This window comes from Diadema antillarum, unplaced genomic scaffold (genome assembly GCF_040938485.1).
Source record: "Diadema antillarum isolate AM-2024a unplaced genomic scaffold, OU_Dant_1.0 seq00001265_RagTag, whole genome shotgun sequence".
NCBI classification, from domain to species: Eukaryota; Metazoa; Echinodermata; class Echinoidea; order Diadematoida; family Diadematidae; genus Diadema; species Diadema antillarum.
This window is the reverse complement of record NW_027272047.1, coordinates 1,819,091-1,840,486: the sequence shown is the minus strand read 5'-3', so window position 1 is coordinate 1,840,486 and position 21,396 is coordinate 1,819,091. Positions and strand designations below refer to the sequence as shown.

The following is a 21,396-nucleotide window of genomic DNA, read 5'->3' as shown; positions in this document are numbered from 1 at the left end:
ACGGCGACATTATGCTCTAACTCTGCGAGGGATTTTTCAATTTATGATAGATATAGTAATCATTATTTTGTGTTGTATACGGCATTTATTTCTTCACAGTCCAGCAATACAAGGGAAAACTTCAATTTGGTATCTGTGCGTCGGTAATAGAATCATCACTGACATCGTGTTTCATGGTCGAGTTTATTTGTGTGATTGCGTGTGTGGATGAGGAGGGCAGGGTGACAGAATAGTGCACCCTAGACGGAACAACCATTACTGTCTTCTCTCGAAATTCTCATTTTGTTTTTCCTTTTCAAGGGAGTATTTCAGAATTTTTGAAAATATTCTTAGCAAAATATAACAGATGCAAACGGGCGGGTGGAATCTTATTGCTATTATCAGCCCAGACCTGTTATATAGTGCGAATTATGCCATCTTTTCTGTTCATCATGTTCGTAATCTTATTCATTCGTAAACGGATGTGTGTTATTCCACGTGTATCTTCCTCTCGATTGGGTTTGTATTTCTATATGGAGAAAGAAAAATGTATAGCATCCACTTATTTTGTGCCCATGGCTGCTCCAATAGACAGCTTCCAGGTTCGCCATCAAACACGGACGAAATATTGTGGGTGCTGCATCTCCGTCAGTATATTATATACTGCCACTTTTTTTTTTCTTCAACCAATTAATGTTTTCATCATTAGAAGCTTTTTTTATATATTAAGGACTATCATCGAAGTGCTTCTTTCACCACTTGATGGTTCAAGAATGGCACGTATGTATGGCTACATGAATGATAAGCAAGATCTGCGGTACCTGTAGGGGGAAACTGCTTATAAGAAGATGCAAGAATTTGATAAAACCTTCAAAACTCCCTTAAGTTCTCGTTTGTGCGTCGGTCATTGGAGTCATTTGCAGGACAAATGACATTTGCAACGCAGTATAACACTTTGAACGTTTATCACGAACCACAAATGGTCACCCGTTCCAAGATCTTATTTTCAAATTCTAGTCTGAAGTTGTTTATGCCGCGAATTTTGTGTAAAAATATGCAATAAGACTTGAAATATCATGAGTTGTCCGTCCATTGGCATTTTAGGTTGTCACCAAACAATTTTTAGTTGGATATTCAGAGAGGACCAAATAAAGCATTTAACTCTCCTTCGCAACTTTATTAACGAACATTATGCTGTTAACGTTCTTCTTAATCTCAACTTGAACAACTTGAACGTTCTGAAGTCACCAAAGGGCAAACTACATGTATTTTGTTGATGTTTTGCTAAATGGTGACTCTGTCCAATCCAACTCTGATAAAAGAGAAAATCTACCAAATGTCTTTTTTTTTAATGAGTAGTGTCTTCCTGTGCAGTGCATCTCAATCGCTGATTATTCGCCAATAATCACAACTCCCAGTGATATCTTATTAGTTGATTTGTAAGAAGTGTATTTTTCATATCAAAATTTCAATCTAAAATGATTACATCTGGTGATACATAATGATTGTGTGTGTAATATCTGAATAAATGTGTGTAATTTGTGATATACTTATTGATGTGCAAATTATGTGATTTCATTGTCGTAAAGATCATCTGTGACTTTTGTTTTATTATCAAAAGAAACGACTATGTTGCTCTTTTATTTTATTTTATTTCATTTAAATCATTCTCTGTATGTTGTTGGTATGGCATTGCTTTGCAGCCCCTTATTTTCAGCATTATCATCAAACATTATACAATACATGTAGGCCTATATACACATAACACTGATACACAACATGGCTATATTTCGTACAATTTCAACAATTTTCATTACACATAAGAATTATGTTATGTACATCTTTAACTCAATTGCATGCCTTCCGTATCAACAAGCGTGACACATTTCCATGTCGAACTGTTGATAACAATAAGCAAACATTCCGTCAACTTGACTCTGATACAACCGATGGTAGATTATTTCTTGATACTACATTCTTTCTTGACCTTGAAAAAACAAAGCAAAGTAGATGATGAACATTACAAAATCGAAAAACGAAGTTGGATGCCAGAAATATGGAGCAACAAAAGATAAAGAGAGAGAGAGAGAGAGAGAGAGAGAGAGAGAGAGAGCAAGAAATGATGCTAAGATGAGTTATGCTATATTGGCAACTACCTATGCTGATCAAGATATTTTTATTTTAAAGTCAACAGCAGCGTATGGCCTGTAAAGTGTGTTCGCTTTTACTGATGGAACACAATTGAGTACACACGCACACACTCGCACACACACACACGCACACACACACACACACACACACATAGACACATAGTAATACCATGAATGAAAGGTTTTCTTGCTAAACGACTTGACTCCATTCTTGACAATTTGAGATAGGGCTATTTGTAAGTAAACTTGTTAAAAATAAAGAAAATATAGACCTAGGATGTTTTTAATCATGACTTCAAGAATATTTTTGTTATTCAACAAGTAAGATATCGCCACGAGTATATCTGTAGGAAGAATGAGCGTTGTGTGAAAAAACACTCCATTATAATCTTTGTTGTTATGATTATCATTATTATTATCATTGTTATTGTTATTTTATTTTGCTCTATTTAACTGCACTGAAATGTTTGAAAATAGCGCCCCTATAGATACCGTTTCGCGATTAAACTATTCACACATAATTACATAAACACATAACACACACAAAACAAGTAAAACTCCCCCGTCATGCAATGTCATGAAAATATCTAACTTTTTAGCAAAAAGGTTTTTGAGCAAAATAATTTAGCGGGAACATTTCTGCACGCATTGACTAACTTCTGTCTGAAAATGAGAAAGACTTGTTTTGTCATGCAGGAGTTTTCACATGGGATTTATTCAATAAATTTCCAAAATAGTTTGCTTAAATTGCATTTGTTCAAAAGTTACAACTATTTTGATTAAGGGGGAATTACTTTAGTTGATATAAATATATTAATCAAATTATTCATTTGTTTATTTATTTATTTATTCATATGTAGAGAGTCAAAAATTTGATTAGGCCTATATGAATCATTTTGTGACATGAAAGTGAGGTAGTTGTTTGTGTCGACTTTGATAAGTTCACCAAAAAAAAAAAATAAAAAATGAAGTAAATATTCTGAATCAGAGAAACTTTTAATCAAACTATTTTTTCCCTTGAGCGATAATGAACATTATTTCCTAACACAGACAACAACATACTGTATATGTTGTGAATATTCACCTCAATTCAGATAGAAGACTCAACTGATAACACAATAGTGGAAATCAATTGAAGACATATATGTGTACATAAAATTTGATAAGACAATTCCTTCATTTTGCCATGATTATACAATCGGCTGTCCCCACCCCTCCGGTCCTGGTATACCTGCGAAGATACCTTTGACTGCATGAACAAAATGATTGTATGTTTTTATTGCTGTTATCATGATCGTTATGTGTATTAAGATTCTTTCAGGTAACAATAGTTACAACAAAAATTAAGCCTGTTCTGTTATATTACAAGATGATGTTTCAAGAAAACTAATTTTTAAGGAGGAAATGCTCCTATAATGAAGAACAATTAAGAAGGAAAAAAGACAAGAGAATATAAAGGAGAAGGAACAGGAAGTACGAAAAAAAAGAAGAAGCACAAATAAGAGCAAGATGCAAGCGTAATGAAGCAGAAGAGAAGGAGAGAGAACAAAAAAAAAACTACATTCATGTCGAATGTCATTGAGCAGGGCGATCACAATATCATAATGTTTATACACTCAGCAAAAAAAAAAAGGAAGAAAGTAAACACTTTTTTGAGTTCATAATTTTCATAGAAGACTTTGATGAAAATCAATGTATTATATACCATATTAAAGGTAATCTATAATTGGCTATTGGCCTAGTAGATCAATATAAAGCGAAACTCTACACATGAGTGAACACATTCATTTTTGTCCTCCAAGGCACAAAAGTAAAAATTGCAAAAATTGACATAGTTTATATTGTCTTTCATTTGCAAATCTTGAATGGCCTTTAAGATAACAATGATAACAAAAACCATTTAATACAATGAGAGACATGAATGAAATAGCAAAAATAAGTTTGAGTTCTCTTTATCTCTCTATAACCTCAAACAAAATCGAAGTGGGAAACTTAAGAGGGGAAAATAAGAATTTTCTGCCAACTCAAACTTCAAATGACATAGGGAATAAGGGCACAAAGATGATTAAGTGAACAGAATATCTTTGTTTCATTCATTCAGTATAGTTATTTAAGAATTCATGAGACAAATTCAAGAACCAAATATAATTTTCGATTTTCCTAATTTGAGAAGTCAAACCAAAATCCTACCATTTTTTTTTCAATATATACATGTATGCTTCTTCTCTCATTTCATTTGAATTTGGATTTGACAGAAATTAAGTTTAATTTTCCTCAATCATTTCTAGCCTTTATTTACATTTTTTTCTTCAAAGATATTATAGAGATCATAGGTATATGTTTGCAACTGAATTCATGTTTTTTTGTGTGTGTGTTAAATTTGTCTTTTGCTCTTATTGTTTCGTGGAAGAGCATTTACGCATTAATTGCAACTTGTTCATTTTTGCAATTTTTACTTTTGTGCCTTTGAAGAGAAGAACAACGGTGTTCACTCATACGTAAAGTTTCCATTTTTATTGACCTACCAAGTTGATAGCCAATCAAATTACCTTTCATATGGTATATATTGCATTAACATTTAGCCAAAGAGAAATATAAAGTTGAAAAAGTGTTTACAATCTTTTTTTGCTGAGTGTAGATTCGTTTGTCGAGCGAGAATCGAGTGGTCGAGGGCCATGCCACACGTACCGAATTAACAGTGCGAAATAGCTATTGCGCATGCTCAATCTTCAGTGTTGCCTTGTCAACGCAAATTTCCGCAGGAGTATTGCGAAGTCACGACCCATCCAATTTTATCAATATTTTGCAAGGTAAGCATTGTAACGTAATTCAAAGCTTGATAATTTGAGTGTTAAATTGCTAGATCGTAATGTCAGAATGTGTATTTAGCTGACCAAAGAGATAACTATGAAGTTTAGTTAAAACTTCGATACGATCAGATTTTTTGTACAGTCCCACATGTGGCAAAATAGTGATGGTTCCATAACTTGACCGAACGGCTCCAATGCAACGTCAACCGTGCATGTCAGCTGTTGTTAACGTCAGGTCTTAAGACTAAATTTACTGTTAATTTACTTAACAAGCCTATCAGAATGATTAGAATGAGTAGTAATTTGCGTGCTATTAGTAGTATCACTCGAATTTGTGTCCTGTAATGTACATGGGGGGGGGGGGGGGATATCTTCAAGGCCCTAACAAGCAAGGCCTAGCGTCCGAGTTGGAGACGACGACGGCCTATTTCTCGGCATGAAATTTTGCCCAAATTGTCACTAGACCCTAATTGCCAGTGCACTGCTCAACTCAATGGCTGTGCATTCAGCAACATGGCAATGACATTGTTGGGTCTATAAATTACTACGAGTAAGTTTACAGACGAAGTCTTTCGCTTACATTTTATTTTCGAGAATCCTGGCTCCTCGCAAAATTCACAAACGTTTTATGCATGTGAAAGTTTCTGATTCTTGTTGTTCTATCCTTATTGATATTAATAGGGTTGGACCTGCACGTCGGCCCTAACGTTACTAGAATGTACTCATCGACTGCCTAATCTTTATTTGCTTGATAAGAATATTTAACACTGAAATTCACGTAAAAATTTGACCTGCGTGATTGAGAAAATCCAGCACTATCAAATGCTGTTGTTCCCTTTTCAATTCGATGTTTCACATTCAGTGCAAAGATATCGCTGTCGAACTTGAGTGGCCTCTTTTCAACTACAGCTCCCCGCGGTGCCGCTCCTTTTTTAGATCGACCGCTGTTTTTGCATTGACAATGCACACAAACTGAGTTGTATTGAACACCGTGTTGTACGAAGCTTTTTAGAAAATGCATTGACTTTAATAATACTGCATTGACATTGATTACATTACGATTCGCTTCAAATATTCATTCGAAATGTTTTCCTTGATTAAAACCATTAATGAACAGTGAATTTTTGCAATTTCCCACACATCCTCATCAACGGTCAAAGCCAATACATTTTTATGAGCTCTGCGTGCAGTGCAGTGCGTACTTACATTAAGCGTTTTGTGCGCCAAAAATATGCGTTCGGTTTCAAAGAGGGTGGTCGATGTGTACATGTACAACGTAGTAAAGCTACCGTACTAAGTTAGAACTTCTCTTACAATGTAACGTGTTCTACTGTTAGATCTAACGTTAGATCTAGAACAGAGTCTGTCGTTGCCGCATAATTTTACATTGAGATTATTAAAGTCTGATAGTTGTCTACAATGAACTATAAACATAAATTCAGGCTCTAACGTTAGAAGTCTACAAATCTAGACCTACAATCTACATGTTTCATTATTGTAATGTAGGTCCTACACTGTAATTAGAGATCTAAATTTTAAGAATCTGAGTCAGAGTGTCCATGATCTATGGTCTAAGTTTATAGTCTATTGCAATGCAATGATTTATGTAACACATTAATGGAGGAGTTCTGAAAAAAGATGTCTTGGCTTGCTTGTAACATGTCACTGCAAAAATGTTATCCAGTCACACTAGAACGTGCATGCATGTGTTGAAAGTCTGTAGGGTCTATATACACTAAGTTTCAATCACATGAAATGATTGATACTAAATCCAGGGTCTAGACCTTCTAATGTCATTTCAAATGAGTTGATAAACTAGTTTCTAGACTAAGATTTTTAATAGAACATTGTGGTTCGTGGAGGATATGATTCCAGAGACTCCAACTCTCCCGTTTTCGACGGAAGATCTCCCGCCGAAAGCCCATTTTTGCAAAATCTCCCGTTCTCCTGCTTGAAATTTAATTTCTCCCGCCCTGGCTCCGTGTGTCCCGCTTGAAATGATTTCTTACTTAATATCATTGTATATGTTGAAAAATAAGCCTCAGATAGCACGAGAGAGCATCTAGAACCCTAGAGCTTCCAGGGTCCTTGAGTGGGCCCTAGCCGCAAGGAACTTCGCGCACATCAAATTGGAGTCTCCCGTTTGCTAGGGGTTTCAGGCGGGAGAATCTCCCGATCAGAAGGTGCTTGGGGTTGGAGTCTCTGTGATCGTGCTGCTAGCAAGTCTAACGGGAGCAATTTTCTTTTCCTTCTCCCCATCTCTGACCTCTTCCTCTTCCCCTCCTCTGCTTCTATGTTGTAATCTCCTTCCTTTACTTCTCCTTTCTTTTTCCTTTCTTTTTCTGTTTTCATCTTGTTTTCCATCATCATCATCATTATCATTCATCATTTGTTATATACATGCTCTGCAATATGTGACCGTGCATCACAAAACGAACAATATTAAGTCGCACACACTGATTTTGCGTGAGTACTGAAAATAAGTGAAATGAGTCAACCTAGTCGATCTTGACTTTTTCATATTTTTTGAAAGAGCAATTCTTCTTTTACATAATGCTAAAATTTGGGGTCATAAAACGGGCGGGAAAGTGTGTTTTGTAGCAGCTTATCTCGAACATTTTTGGTAGAATAGTGTGATTAGGTGTGTCTATAGAGTCCCTTTTTCATTTCTTAAAGGACAAGTTCACCTTCATAAACATAAGGATTGAGAGAATGTAGCAATATTAGTAGAACACATCATTGAAAGTTTGAGGAAAATCGGACAATCCGTTCAAAAGTTATGAATTTTTGAAGTTTTTGTGCAGTAACCGCTGGATGAGAAGACTACTGCAGTGTGTGAATAACTTAGATGTCACATGCGTACAACAATATAAGGAAAATATAAAGAGAATTTCACAAAATTTCATCTTTTGAAAAAAGTACACATTCCTCCGACTCGTTACCGACAAATGTTATGGGTAATATTATTCCCCCTGCCTTTAGAAAGAGGCAATTCAAGTGCTCTATTATTATGCGAAAAAAGTGAAAATATGTTGAATTTTCTTTACATTTTCTTTATACTGTTGTACGCATATGACTCACAAGCTGTAGTAGTCTCCTCATCCAGCGGTTCCAACACAAAAATTTTAAAAATTCATAACTTTTGCATCGATTGCCCAATTTTCCTCAAACTTTCACTGATGTGTTCTACTAATATTGTTGCATTCTCTCAATCCTTATGTTTATGAAGGTGAACTTGTCCTTTAAAAACCTTGTACACATTCTTCACTTTCAACTCTAATAACTTTTGAAATGATAGTGCTACTGCTTTGAAAGTTGGCATTAATTATGGACAGAATGTGTTAATGAGGCATGCTTAATTTCAGCTTAATCTAATAATCTCTTCATTGTTGTTACTCCGGTGGTTTACTTCCTGTTTTTTGTCCCATTCATCGCACAGCCAGCACGGTTTGATAAAAATTAAGCGCTTGAATAGACACTGTACTTCAGAGCCTCTTTTCTCAGTTCACACTTTTTCTGATTTTGTGCTTTCTTTCCAATATTTAGATAGGTCAGGAAAATCCATTTGATTTGAGTTATACATCAGTTTAAAGCTTAAAGTCTGCTCTTTCAGAACATGGTCTTACTAAAAATTCATGTCTGGTGACTTTTTGTTTGTTTTGTGGTGCAGGGTCACATATAGGTGATTTTTCTTCTTTTTTTAAAGGAAAATTTCGACTACAAACACAACTGAAACAAAGAAAAAAATTACCCACATATGTTTTCCGGTGTATCAATCATAAAACATCTGTGACATGCAGTTGTCCTTCATATATTGTCAGCAGATAAGCATTCGAGAGACCTCTTCCACGATGCCAGGAGTTGGTGATGACGTCCCAATGTACTGCTCGCAGCAGATCAACATTCCCCCTGACCTTCCGGACATCATGAAGCAGTTCACCAAGGCTGCCATCAGGACCCAACCTGCCGATGTTCTCCAGTGGTCTGCTGCGTAAGAACTTTCAGTCGTATTACAATGAGAACATACTATGAATTATTAACCCGTTGAGGACGGACTGATTTTGCTACAACACGCATTTCCCATAGACACATGCCGGAGTATACTTGGGACTCGTCCTCAGCGGGTTTAAAAAAAAAAAAATGTTAACATATTTTACAGAAAGGTTTTAAAAAAGTTATTCGTTTGCCCAAAATTTGTGTAATGCCAGTACCATGCTGGTCTCAAGTGCAAGAACATACATGTACATTCTGATTTGTTAAAGTGCAGTAAAACCTTTTTTTTTTCTTACCCAGCAGTGTAAACACCAGATTACCAAATGGTGTGTAGAATACTAGTTGTTTGTAAAGTACAATTGTATTTGAAGATGTACATAAATTTGTAACTGTCTAGTTCTTGTGGTGCACAACCTAATTAGAGTGGACAAGATTTGATGTACATGTAGTACATTGCTACATTGCATGCCTGCTCGTAGATGGGAATATTTTCATTGTATTATCTACTGTGTGGATGGAGAAAAATGTGCACAGTATCATGTTGGAAGAAGCGTTGCAAACAAAGTTTATTTCCTGCCATTATCAGTTGCTTGAATTGGCAATAACCATACCAACATGATCCAAAGCATGTTCTTAGATGGCCTAGTGATATAGCAAAAACCAACATACTGTTAGTGATTATTGTGTGATGTATATAACACTGTAGGACCTACATGTACGTGCTTTAAGACAGTGGACTCCTATTATGACAAAGTCCCCTGGACTGACAGTTTTCTTTCATTATCCTCATTCCTGAAATTTTGTTATATCCAAATCTTGTTATTACCAAACAAATTAAACAATAAGAAACAAAGAGAGGATAATGTTATGGCCTGAATTTTTAACTCGTGTAATCGTGTTCGTTATAAGGGGAGTGCACTGCAGTGGATTCACGGATTGTGGATGACGTTTCTGAATTTCATTATCCCTTCCAGATATTTCCATGCCCTGTCAAATGGCGAGACGCCTCCGGTGAAGGAGAGGCTTGAAATGCCTGTAGCAACACAGAAGACAGACACGGGGCTCACGCCGGGAATTCTCTCAGTTCTCAACAGACAGGTAAAGAGGCTGGTGTGTCCTAACTCATTATGTGCCATGTTCGCACGCCTGACTCAGTCGGCGGCGTGCCAACTTCGCATATTCTGCTCAAACCCACAAACCCGCCCAAACCGATGGATAAGTCACCAAATGCCACAGTACAATGAAAGCGTTTCTTGCGCTTCCATTCCTGTGACATGTAGCTCACATTTCATGTGGTGAATGACTATCAAGCAGTGTGGCCTATATACTAGATTTTTCGAGAAACCTAATTTGCTAAAAGTTTCTGTCACGGTGTTCTGTGCAAAAGTCATGCCCCTACAATGTTGTTGCTTCTGATTATTTGAAAGAAAAACAATCATAGATTTGTCTTACAATTTACATCAAAACCATGCTTTGCCCTTTCTCCACAATTTTGCTCACTACTGAAAGTTACATAGATTGGGAAGCAGTCCAATTTTGTCGTGGTTCACTTTAGTATGGTGCACTTTAGGGAGCATTCAAGCGCTCCTCTGGCAGTGGCAGATCCAGAGGGGGGCGTCCCGGGTGCCCCCCTATTTTCGCCGGACTTTTTTCTACTGAATATTTTAAATGGATTGCTACAATGTAGTCGCTTCCTCTCTGTTGGTGTCCCCTCCTCCCACCCCCATTTCAAAATCCTTGACCTGCTCCTGTTTGACGCGGGTTCGGTACAGTTTGATTCCACTTTAGGGGAGCGCTCAAATGCAACCATAGTACAGTGGACTCCCGTTATAACAAAGTCCTTGGGACCGGCAGTTTTCTTTCGCTATATCATAATTTTGTTATAACCGAACAAATAAACATTAAAAATACATAGAATGGATAATGTTGCGGCCTGAATTTTAAATTCGTTGTAATCAGAATTTTGTTATGGCCGTGTTCAATATAACGGTAGTGCACTGTATTTGAAAATCACAATATGGTTGGGTATGAGCAGCTTAGTGATGGTCGCTTTTCGAGTTACTATGAATGTTACTGTTTTTGTCATTCCAGCTTGGTCCCAAGAAGGTTGTGACCTTGGCCGACCTTGAGCAGAAGTGGAAAGACAACTGCCTGCCAAAGGAACGGATGTTTAGCCTGGTACACATCGGCAGCTTCGGCGATGAGATTGAATGGCTGAAATTCTTCTCACTGGCCTGCTCTGCTCTTGCAGGGGTACGTACATGTGCAATGCAAGACAGTCTCAAAGCAGCAAGCTTGTAGTAATTGGTTACTTTTTGAATTATCTGTTAATAGCTGCTTTTGCAGTTCATGGTTTGATGGAAATTTTGTTCCTTCAGAAGATATGTGACCCACCGCAATAAAAGGATCATAAAGTCACTGACAGCTGAGTCAAGAAAATCTAGTTTGAAATCATATCATCAAAATCGGTCAAAATGATCGGATTTCTGTTTTTGGCATAATTTTGTGGTCTAATGTATCATCTATCATCTGCCAAAACTTCCAAGCTAAATGATTAAAGGATTTACAAGGCAAGAAATATGCATTTTTCTGGGCCATGATTTTCCGACTTTCAACGGAACAGAAACATGTCCGAAGATTTGGATTTAGCATCGCAGCAAGACCCTGCCCCTACAAAATGAGGGAGTGGTCAATGCGTGGCATCCTGGTTACTGATTGGTCGTGCGTAGACCGCTTGCACTAAGCTTGAATGATCATTGCGGAGGTTGCTAAGAGCATACCTTCTATTGTCAAAAGTTGAAAACTGTCTTGCCTCCCTTCATCATGATAGCGTTAGAAGGAAAACGTTGAAGGCGGTTTTCTCGAAACGCTGATTTCCTAAACGACTCGACATGTGAAAATAAAATCATCAATATCTCCTCAACCGAGTATTTTTATGAGTCGTGTTATATATGTAATTAGATTGGAAAAGTAAGGGAATAATGTCATGTCATTTTCAAAAAATTGTCCTCCCCCAACTTTCGGATCCTTTTGATGTAACGGGTCACATTAGATAAATTGTAAATGTTATTCAAAAGCAGCAGATCGGTAGATATTTTGAGGTATTTGAACAAATTGGACAAGTGATAGGATAATTGTGACTACTGTGTGTATACAGAGAGAAATCATGATTGAACAATATCACACACCAGTTTTTCACATGGGCCTTTCAGAGAAGTATCCTCTTCTTAAAATAAGTTATCATTATTATGATGTACTTAACCCGTTGAAGACAGGCTGATTTGGCTACACCACGCATTTCATAACAACCCTCTGGCTTTCACTGAATTGTCTCTGTTACATTTTGTGAACATCTTATTCTGCATATCCCAACGATTTTATGAATGAGCGAATGTATGAATTGAATAGAATTTAATGGTGCCAACAAGTACCTTAATATTGCAACCAAGAGAAGCAGCGCTAGTCCTAAATATGCACAAAGGTGTTGCAACCCCTGTAATTGGAGAAAATCTATGAAAATTTTGTGAACAGAGGTGCATAGATTTTTTTTTTTTTTTTTACTTAAAATTGACTGAGAAAAAGCTAGTGCTAACCTTGGTTTTTGTCAGGGTTTTTTTTTTCTGTGTTATCATTGCTATTAAAGAAAAAAAAGATTATGTGCTACTGTGTGTAGCTGGCCTCTAGCAAGACTTCCTGAGGAATGACTGTGGGAAAAAAAAGGTTCAGAAAAAAGAAATCTTCATCATGGTCCTGTTTTCCCTTCCAGAACATCACGTCAGCGTTTGCTGATGGAATAGTCTACCTCAGAATCACAGACAAACTACCAACACCAATAAATTTAAATCCTTCTGGAAAATGTGTGTTTTTAAGATTAAGCAAACACAAAACTTGATAATGTTTCACTGGTAATGCTATCATCATAATGTAGTCTTTCCTGTTCTTGAGCACAAAGGGGACGTATAAACTGCATGTTATTCGCTGTTCTATGAGTATAAGCATTGTTAATTACATGTATCATTGTTATTATCATCATTATCCCCTCCAGAACATCACATCAGCAATGAAGGTGATCTGTGAAATCCTGACCAAGGATCCTGAGGGCGGGGCGGCCAGGATACCTTTTGACCTCTTCAAGGAGCTCTACACGTATCTTGCTCAGACGGACGGAGAGATCTCGGAAGAACAGATGGAAGGCGTTTTCACATATCTGCAGTATCATGTGTAAGGCTTAAACTGATCGTCCCAGACAGATGATTTCTATCTGGATTTATTTGTGTGTGTTGCTCAGTATACTATTGTAAAAGTGGACATTTTTACTCCTTTTTGCCACATGAGCCTAGCACAAAAATATATCATCTCTGGGGCGACAAGACCTCGTATCTACAGAATGTCAAATGTTCTGGAGAGCAAAAAAACATGGCAGCCAAAGCACTGTGGCGAATGGGATAGCCTTTCCTTTGACATGTTGTGGTGGCTTCATTTTTGGAGTAAGACAGTTTTGATTTAGACAGGACATCACTTATTAAACCCATTATTTGATCATTAATCCAAAAAAGTCATTTTCACCAAAATTGCAGATACAAGGTCTTGTCACCCCAGCAACGATATGTTGTATCACTTTAGATCTTGGATCTCAAGGTAGGTATATTGTAGGGGTATAGCTGTTATGTTATTTGTAGTTTTCTTCGTTTGCTAGCCCTGTACTGTGACTGAATTTGCTTGAGTAATATGTTAATTACCATGGTGGCAGTGAGCTGTTCGAAGTGCTCACTCAGTTGTTGTGGCAGGGAATAATTTAACTTCTCAAATTTGATTAGCAGTTTTGATCAGTGGGAAAATACTTTAAACAAAGCTTTGTACAGTCCAATGTAAAAAATCTGTTACACACAAGAAATTTTGTGTACTAATTTTTTTAGAAATGCATCGCAAAGTGCAGTACCACAGATGTATACCAGAAAAATTTTTCCCTGTGTGGACTTTCCACAAAATTCATTTTATGCTCAAGGATGACTGTCTACAAGTAACTGCACTTTACAATAGTCCTTTGTAAATTTGATGTTGAAAATCAGCTTGTGAAATCATTTTTTCCTCCAGATCATTGATTCATTCTCCCAATGATGGTGTTGCTTGAATGCATGTCTAGTGACAGAGATGCATACAGAACTTACTGTAAAAACGTCTTATTGTGATAACTAGAGCATTTGAGGACTCAAAATTAGAGTTAACATGTACAATGTTAGTATATCTGACATGTGGCTCATGCCTCTAGGATGAAGCTGTGAAGTGATGAGAGAGAGAGAGAGAAAAAAAAGAAGGGATGTTTTGTATTCTGTAGCAAAGTCGTTGGTTTCGATCCACTGCTATTACAGTATCATTTGTGACCGTGCATCACAAAACGAACAAAAAGTCGCACACACTGATTTTGTGTGAAGACTGAAAATAGGTGAAATGGGTCAACCTAGCCGATCTTGACTTTTTCATATTTTCTGAAAGAGTAAGTCTTCTTCTACATTATACTAAAATTTGGGATCATGAAATGGGCAGGTAAAGTGTGTTTTTTAGCAGTTTATCTCAAACATTTTTTGGTAAAATAGTGTGATTAGGTGTGTCTTTAGAGTCCACTTTTCATTTCTTAAAAACCTTGTACACACTCTTCACTTCCAACTCTAATAACTTTTGAAAGGCTGATGCTACTGCTTTAAAAGTTGGCAGTAATTATGGACAGAATATGCTAATAAGGCATGCTCAATTTCAGTTTAATCTGATAATCCCTTCATTGTTGTTACTCTGTCGGTTTACATCCTGTTTTTTGTCTCATTCATCGCACAGTCAGCACGGCTTGGTAAAAGTTAAGCGCTTGAATAGACACTGTATTTCAGAGCCTCTTTTCTCAGTTCACACTTTTCCTGAGTGTGTGCTTTCTTTCTAATATTTAGATAGGTTTAATAGGAGAGTCCATTTGATTTGAGTTATACATCATTTTAAAGCTTAGAATCTGCTCTTTCTGAATATGCTCTCAACTAAAATTTCATATCTGGCGACTTTTTGTTTGCTTTGTGATGCAGGGTCACATTTGACCAAATCAGTACTTACTAACTCCTTCCATCTATTAGTAACATTTTAGTAATCATTTATATTTCAGCATGTGACTATTGGTTGGCCTCAGAAAATTCTGCTTAAGTATTTTTTTAGATAGATATAGTGTATGCTTCAATGCAAAACAACCCACAAGATTATAAAATATAAATATCAAATAACCCTGTAGAGAATGATATAGTTAATTGTACACAGACATGTTAGCAGCTGTGCTTTAATGTAGTATTACTGTACCAAGTATGCCTTGATGACCTTTTTTTAACCTTATGGTCAATATCTGTTATGTTTTTACAGGGACAAACAGCAAGGTATGGTCCAGCCGAGGAATTTCCTTCATCCTGACTGCCCAAAGCTCGGTCCGTGAACGTCGCAAAGATGTGATGAAACCTTCCCGTAAATTCTGCTTTTTGTTAGGGAATGCTCAACTGAAACACAGGTTATGGAATGGAATGCCATACCAAAAGCTAAGAGTGACAAACATTTTTAACCTTACAAAGACTGTTGTTTTAAATTAACATACCAGAATGATGGTGCATTAATGCTGTAGCTGAGCAGACTTCCTTCTGCTCTGCGTAATCCATGTGTTGTACATTGCTTTTCAATCAAGACATTATGTAGCCATCACTGCATGTGTATTGCATGTCGCTTGCTACCAAATAACCATAGACTTTCCATTATAAAAGGACATCTGAACGTTACCATATATATGAGATGCAGAAATGTAGCATCAAAATCTTGACAAACTCTGTATCAACCCTGTGTACATCGCACACCTCATATCGTGTACATACAGTGTACATACATGTATTCATGACCCTTAGTGTTTAATGTACCTAGGCACTTGATAGCTATAAATGCCTGTGTCTATGTCCTAGTGGCGATATACCTTGAAGGTACAGGACATACAAGTATAACCTTGGTGTTGCCTTTGAAATCACACTGTTTATTTCCCATCACATATTTAAGTGAAGATAATATTATGCATTCAAAGGCCACAGGCCCACATAAAGACTAAACCTCAACAGGAAGTAACATTTGTTTTTTTAACTGTACATTGATATAATATTAAAAGCAACTTGCTATAGAGTATTCAGTCTCTAGATTATGTTGACATTCCTGTGGGCTTGAAGAAATTATTTCGTTCAATATAAGTGATCTTAGAAGACCTTGACATAGGCTTTCACATAATTGTCATTATACTTGAGTCACTGCTTTTTCATTTACTAGACAGTGGCTGAATGCACCTTGTTCATGTTGCCTTAAATTGTGTGTATTGTAGCGTTGAGGTATTCAAACACATGTATTCTAAGCCAAAGTGTGAAAAATGCATATTCTGAAACTTATGCCTCTGCTACTGTTCAAGTACTCACTTTGAAAGGGGAAATGTAGAAGATGAAGGTGAGACTTAATCAGGCCAGACATCTACAAAGCCGACACAGATTTTGGATTGATGGATAAGATATTCATTGCGTGCAAGCACAAGACAGGATTAAATTACCAAAAAAAAAAAAAAAGAGAAAGAGGGAGAAAAAAAAAAGAAGGGGGGGGGGTGGAAAGACTGAAGAAGGGCATTATGGTCCCTTGACCATTAAGGCAAACAACAGCAACACAAGGAAGATTTTATGCAAATTTTATTGTTGGAGTGATGGTAAGAAGGGTGCAAGTTTTCTTTCAAAAAATGATTTTTTAAAAGAGTGTTTTGTATGCTTACAAGTGTACTTAAAATAGGAAGGATTCCTTTGTCCGACACAAGATGATTCGATGAAGAACTGCATTCATGTGTCGTGTGCACTTGATAATATATGCAATTTTATGAGCCTTTGATAAAGAAGTTTTCAAAATTTTTTGTATTCATGTAATCACAGCCTTTTACATCAATCTTAACTTACTTCTACGAAGCAGTGCATGTTAGTGTGTATTATATAATGCCCAGATAAATGTTGCATGTTTGCATGACATTGTGTATCAACGTAACTGCATGGCACATGTAGCAAGAAAAAGCCATTGAAAATTGCTAATCCTATAATGGCCAGCCCAGTAGAGTTTTAGCCTAGAGTCATGAGGGGCCTGAGCGTTTGATTCTACGACAAAAGATTATTCCATGATCGCAAGCTCAGACCTGTTTTGACTGTATGCAAATGGTTGAATATGAACTTTGACTTGAAGATTTAGTTGTTATCATACAGCGCTGAAATCATTCATTTGATTTCCTTGTTTGATTATAAATGGCAGTAGCCAAATAGGTCCTAATCTATTTTATTTTATTTTTTTTTTTTTTTAAATTAAGATCGTGAAATACCAGCAGACGTTAAACCAAAGTGGGGAATACCAAAGTTCTGTAGGAGTATTACAGCATGAAGTATGACCTGGATAATGTCATGTCATGTTTACCCCTAAAAAGTGTTGTTTTAGCATGGTTATAACGCAGTTATGTTTGTACAATACGTTGTATATTCCTTGTATATATGTTTTGAGTTAGAGATGTATTTCTGCATTTTTTTTTTTTTTTTTTTGCATTAAAAGAAAAGTTTCCTGCATTGAAAACTCATTGTCATTTAACACCTGTCTCATTAAGTATGTGCTGCATCCACCATTCTTTTCTTTATAATGGTTGAAGTGTAAACAGGGGGGAAAAATTGTAGTGAGAAAATATTTTTTGCATGTTTTGCACAGTGATTAAAACAGTCATGAAAATGTGCAGAAAAGTCGTACAGAACACACTGACGTATTCTTTGCCATTTCATACAGTCACTGAAATGCATAGTGATATTAATTTTCATTGTCATAGTCGCAAATGTAGATAAGACAAGGCCTGGCTGCCGACTCTTGCACAATTCACCCAATTTTATGTCAGTCTGATAAAAAATCCTCTCACTGAACCCCAAAGAATCAAAAAGTAAAAAAATTTAAAAAAAAGGGGGGTGGGGGGAAAGTCTCCAAAGTCCCGATTATGAACATTCATTAACCCATTGAGGAAGAGTCCCGAGTATACTCGCGCAAGTGTCTATGGGAAATGCCTGTTGTAGCAAAATCAGCCTGTCCTCGACGGGTTAATACCCATGCCCAAAGTTTTTCAGATTTTCCCTTGGGTGCATCTGCTCAAGACATGTGTTGAAATCATGACTAACTGCACCAGATTGTAATATTTAATCTATGTAAAATCATCAAAATTCCCTCCCATACCAGGGGAGACACCCCCTCCCCCTTCCACACCATCCCCTAAGGTTGCTTCTATCCCTTGCAGTCTCTCTCTCCAGACTCTCGCTCAAGGATGCCAGCCCTGCAAGGTGATGTCATGCCCATACAAGACTTCCATTCCCTTGCATACAATCTTCACTTAAATTCCAGTTTGGTGTTACAGTAGACTCCCGTTAATAATGAAGTCTTTGGGACCGGCAGTTTTCTTTGGTTATATCAACATTTTTTTATAACCGAACAAATAAACAACAAAAATACATAGAGTGGATAATGTTACTGCCTGAATTTTTACTTCGATGTAACCGGAATTTCGTTATAACCGTGTTTGTTATGACAGGAGTGCATTGTATTTCCACATTTCATTCCCCTCGGATCAAATTGATTTTTTAGTGGACCAAGTTAGCAATGATTTCATGAAGTAAAGAGGGCCTATACAATATTGCTGAATTAGTGACAAAAAGAACAACTCTTTTACAAGTTTACAAATTCATGTGCAAACTAACAGGTCAGTTACAAGGCTATATGAAGAGTTTGTTCGCAAAAACCGATAAGTCCATTTTTGAAGATTTTGAAGTACGGTCTCTGTCATAAAGTACAAAATAATACCTTTTAAATGATATATTGGTCACTACATATAAAGGTACATTTTTAAAGTTATGGTCAAATGAAGGAAAAATTGTATTATTCTCTTTATTTTTCTTGACCTTTAATCACAAATATCTCCATTTGGCAAATATGGACTTCCCGGTTTTTGCAAACAAACTCTTCATATCATCCCCATGTCTACTTGCACATACAGAGACTGACATTGCTGTTTTGCAAGGACTTTCATCAGAGGAATCCAAAACTTTATAGTTTGTCCAATTTGCTTGAAACTCTGACCTCTTACATTGGACTTATCTATTCTCATGTAAAATAAGACTGGAGATATCCCATTGACCTCCTAACATTCTGAATTTGGAGAAAAGAATCTGAATTTTTACCATTCCTCTTTTGTTTTGAGAAGGAGTTTATTTGTCTTGATGATTTTACTACATACTCATTTTGGACCTGCTGTTTCCTTTCTACTTGGGAGCCCTCTCAGCCATCCCTATTTTTCAGCTAGAAGGGTTGGAAAATCTGGTTATGGTGCGTATTTGATGTTTACGGGTAATAGGAAGATGAGCGAAGACAAGTAAGTACATTTCAGAGACTTGTGTTTCAGGTGAACATTAACATTTTTAATAGAAACTGCAACATAGAACTCGGAACATCACCAAACTCTTAATATCATTTAAACGACAGATTTAGATTTAATATACAGGTGGACATCAAAAAAAAGAAAAAGAAAAAGAAAAGATTAAAGCATCTTTATCTCAGTGCTTTCTATAGCTAAGAAAAGAAAAGAGAACTGCATGTATTCTCAAACTTCTCCCACCATTCTAATTTTAGAAATATCAAAATGAATAAACACAGGATACAATAAAGACAGGTGGACAATGTCTTGCATCCTCTTGTACAACAGCTCACATGAACTCACAATGATTTTTTTTTTCATAACAATGTTGCACATTAACTCAAACCAATTTGCACTTCAGTGATGGCTGTAAATGAACAACTGAGTGAAATATTGGTCTATGATACATTTTCGTAAGCATCACAAACTGGTGTGTGACAGCTCTAAAAACAAATTGTTGAGAAGTAATAAGAAATAACTTACGAATAGAAAAAAAAGAGCATAATTTCTGTTTGACAATGTCTAAAAAAAGACGGGCAAGTGGGATAAAATGTGGCACAAGACAAAATGCCATGCAAGTATGTATTGAAGAATGTCCTTAGTATGATATCAACTTTACTTACAATTTTACAATGACTGCATAAACCCATATGACTGTGATTAAACAATGAATTGTCCATGAGCAATTACCAACATCAATTACATGCAAAACTTTTTAAATTTTGAAATGTTAACATTAGTGCCAACAATCACAATCTTTAAAGTGAACATGTCTGCAAAGAGAGTGATAATTACAATGTGGATGTCAACTTGTTTGACTTCAATCTATATTCACAGTCACTGTTGACATTTAGTTCAGCTAGTAAATGTTTGCAATGTGGAAAGAAGGAAGAAAAAGATGCTTTGAAACAACACAGATTAATGAGCAAAGAATTGTGCAAGTCCAACAAAGTACAAAGTTCTGATATTTTAAACAGAGTGAATACTTATACAGTTTACCATGAAATTTGGTAAGATTAATAATATCTACAGATCAGAACTTATTTTATATAGGTGTAGATTTTTGAAATAAGCATATAGCAATTCTTTCCTTTCTCAGTATTTAACTATAGCTGAAACAGATCCTGAAGTAAGCAAGTTTAGACGAGCGTATTAGGAACAATGAATACATAATCATTAAATCTGAATCACACAGAAGCCTCAAAAGAGCAGTAACCTTGCAAATAAAAAATGCTAATCATCTAACAAGAAGGCAAGCAATGACTGAAAGCAAATTGATAATTGGCAAGAAATGCGGCTACAAGACAAGATATATCATCTGTATTTTGAATATATTACCTTTAATTTGATATATTAATTGATATGATATCTTAGCCTCTGTTTAACATTCTTTTTCATATAAGTATAGATGAATAGATACAAGCATTTGAAAAGAGGGTTTGGGAATGTTGACTTCAAATTTTGAAACTACAGAAAATAATTGTGCAATTGTACAAATTTTTCGAAATATTTCATGAATGTACATATGTACGTATTACATGTACCATGGAGATTGACAATGAACATGTAAAAAAAAAAAATGATTTATACAGGGGAAACTCGGTATAACGAACACTGCTATAACGAGATATCGGTTATAACGAGGAAATTTTCTCGGTCCCAAATTTCCTTCCACACAAGTCTATGTAAAATGCTACTCTTATAGCGAGATCGGCTATAACGAAATAACTGCTATAACGAGATAAATTTTGTGACTTCCAAACAAAGAAAAACATAGTAAATCAAACCTGCTATAGCGAGGTAAAGCAAAATGCCTTCGGTAAAGCTTTACTTCGCCTGTGCTATCATCTTCCGAGATTGTAAAGCTTGATGCGCCAAAAACTGTCTTGTATACACATAATCATTTTCTTCAGTGCACTCCAGCTAGCACTGCATGTTGTACGTGTGAAGTGTG

General features: G+C 36.2%; 1 protein-coding gene across 1 annotated transcript; it reads left to right on the top strand.

Moving 5' to 3' along the window:
- The first annotated feature begins 4,862 nt into the window (after positions 1-4,862).
- On the top strand, positions 4,863-16,453 carry LOC139745444 (ropporin-1-like protein). Its single transcript, XM_071655832.1, has 6 exons — positions 4,863-4,939; positions 8,764-8,930; positions 9,907-10,030; positions 11,024-11,185; positions 12,978-13,153; positions 15,323-16,453. Exons 2-6 carry the CDS (start codon positions 8,791-8,793, stop codon positions 15,390-15,392), a joined length of 672 nt encoding a protein of 223 aa, XP_071511933.1. The 5' UTR covers positions 4,863-4,939; positions 8,764-8,790; the 3' UTR covers positions 15,393-16,453.
- The last annotated feature ends 4,943 nt before the right edge of the window (positions 16,454-21,396 follow it).

Excerpts from the sequence above, each read along its gene's own strand:
- LOC139745444 (XM_071655832.1), top strand. The coding sequence starts at position 8,791 with ATGCCAGGAGTTGGTGATGACGTCCCAATGTACTGCTCGCAGCAGATC. Across the intron at positions 8,931-9,906 it reads GTTCTCCAGTGGTCTGCTGC|ATATTTCCATGCCCTGTCAA; the intron begins GTAAGAACTTTC and ends TATCCCTTCCAG. Across the intron at positions 11,186-12,977 it reads CCTGCTCTGCTCTTGCAGGG|AACATCACATCAGCAATGAA; the intron begins GTACGTACATGT and ends TATCCCCTCCAG.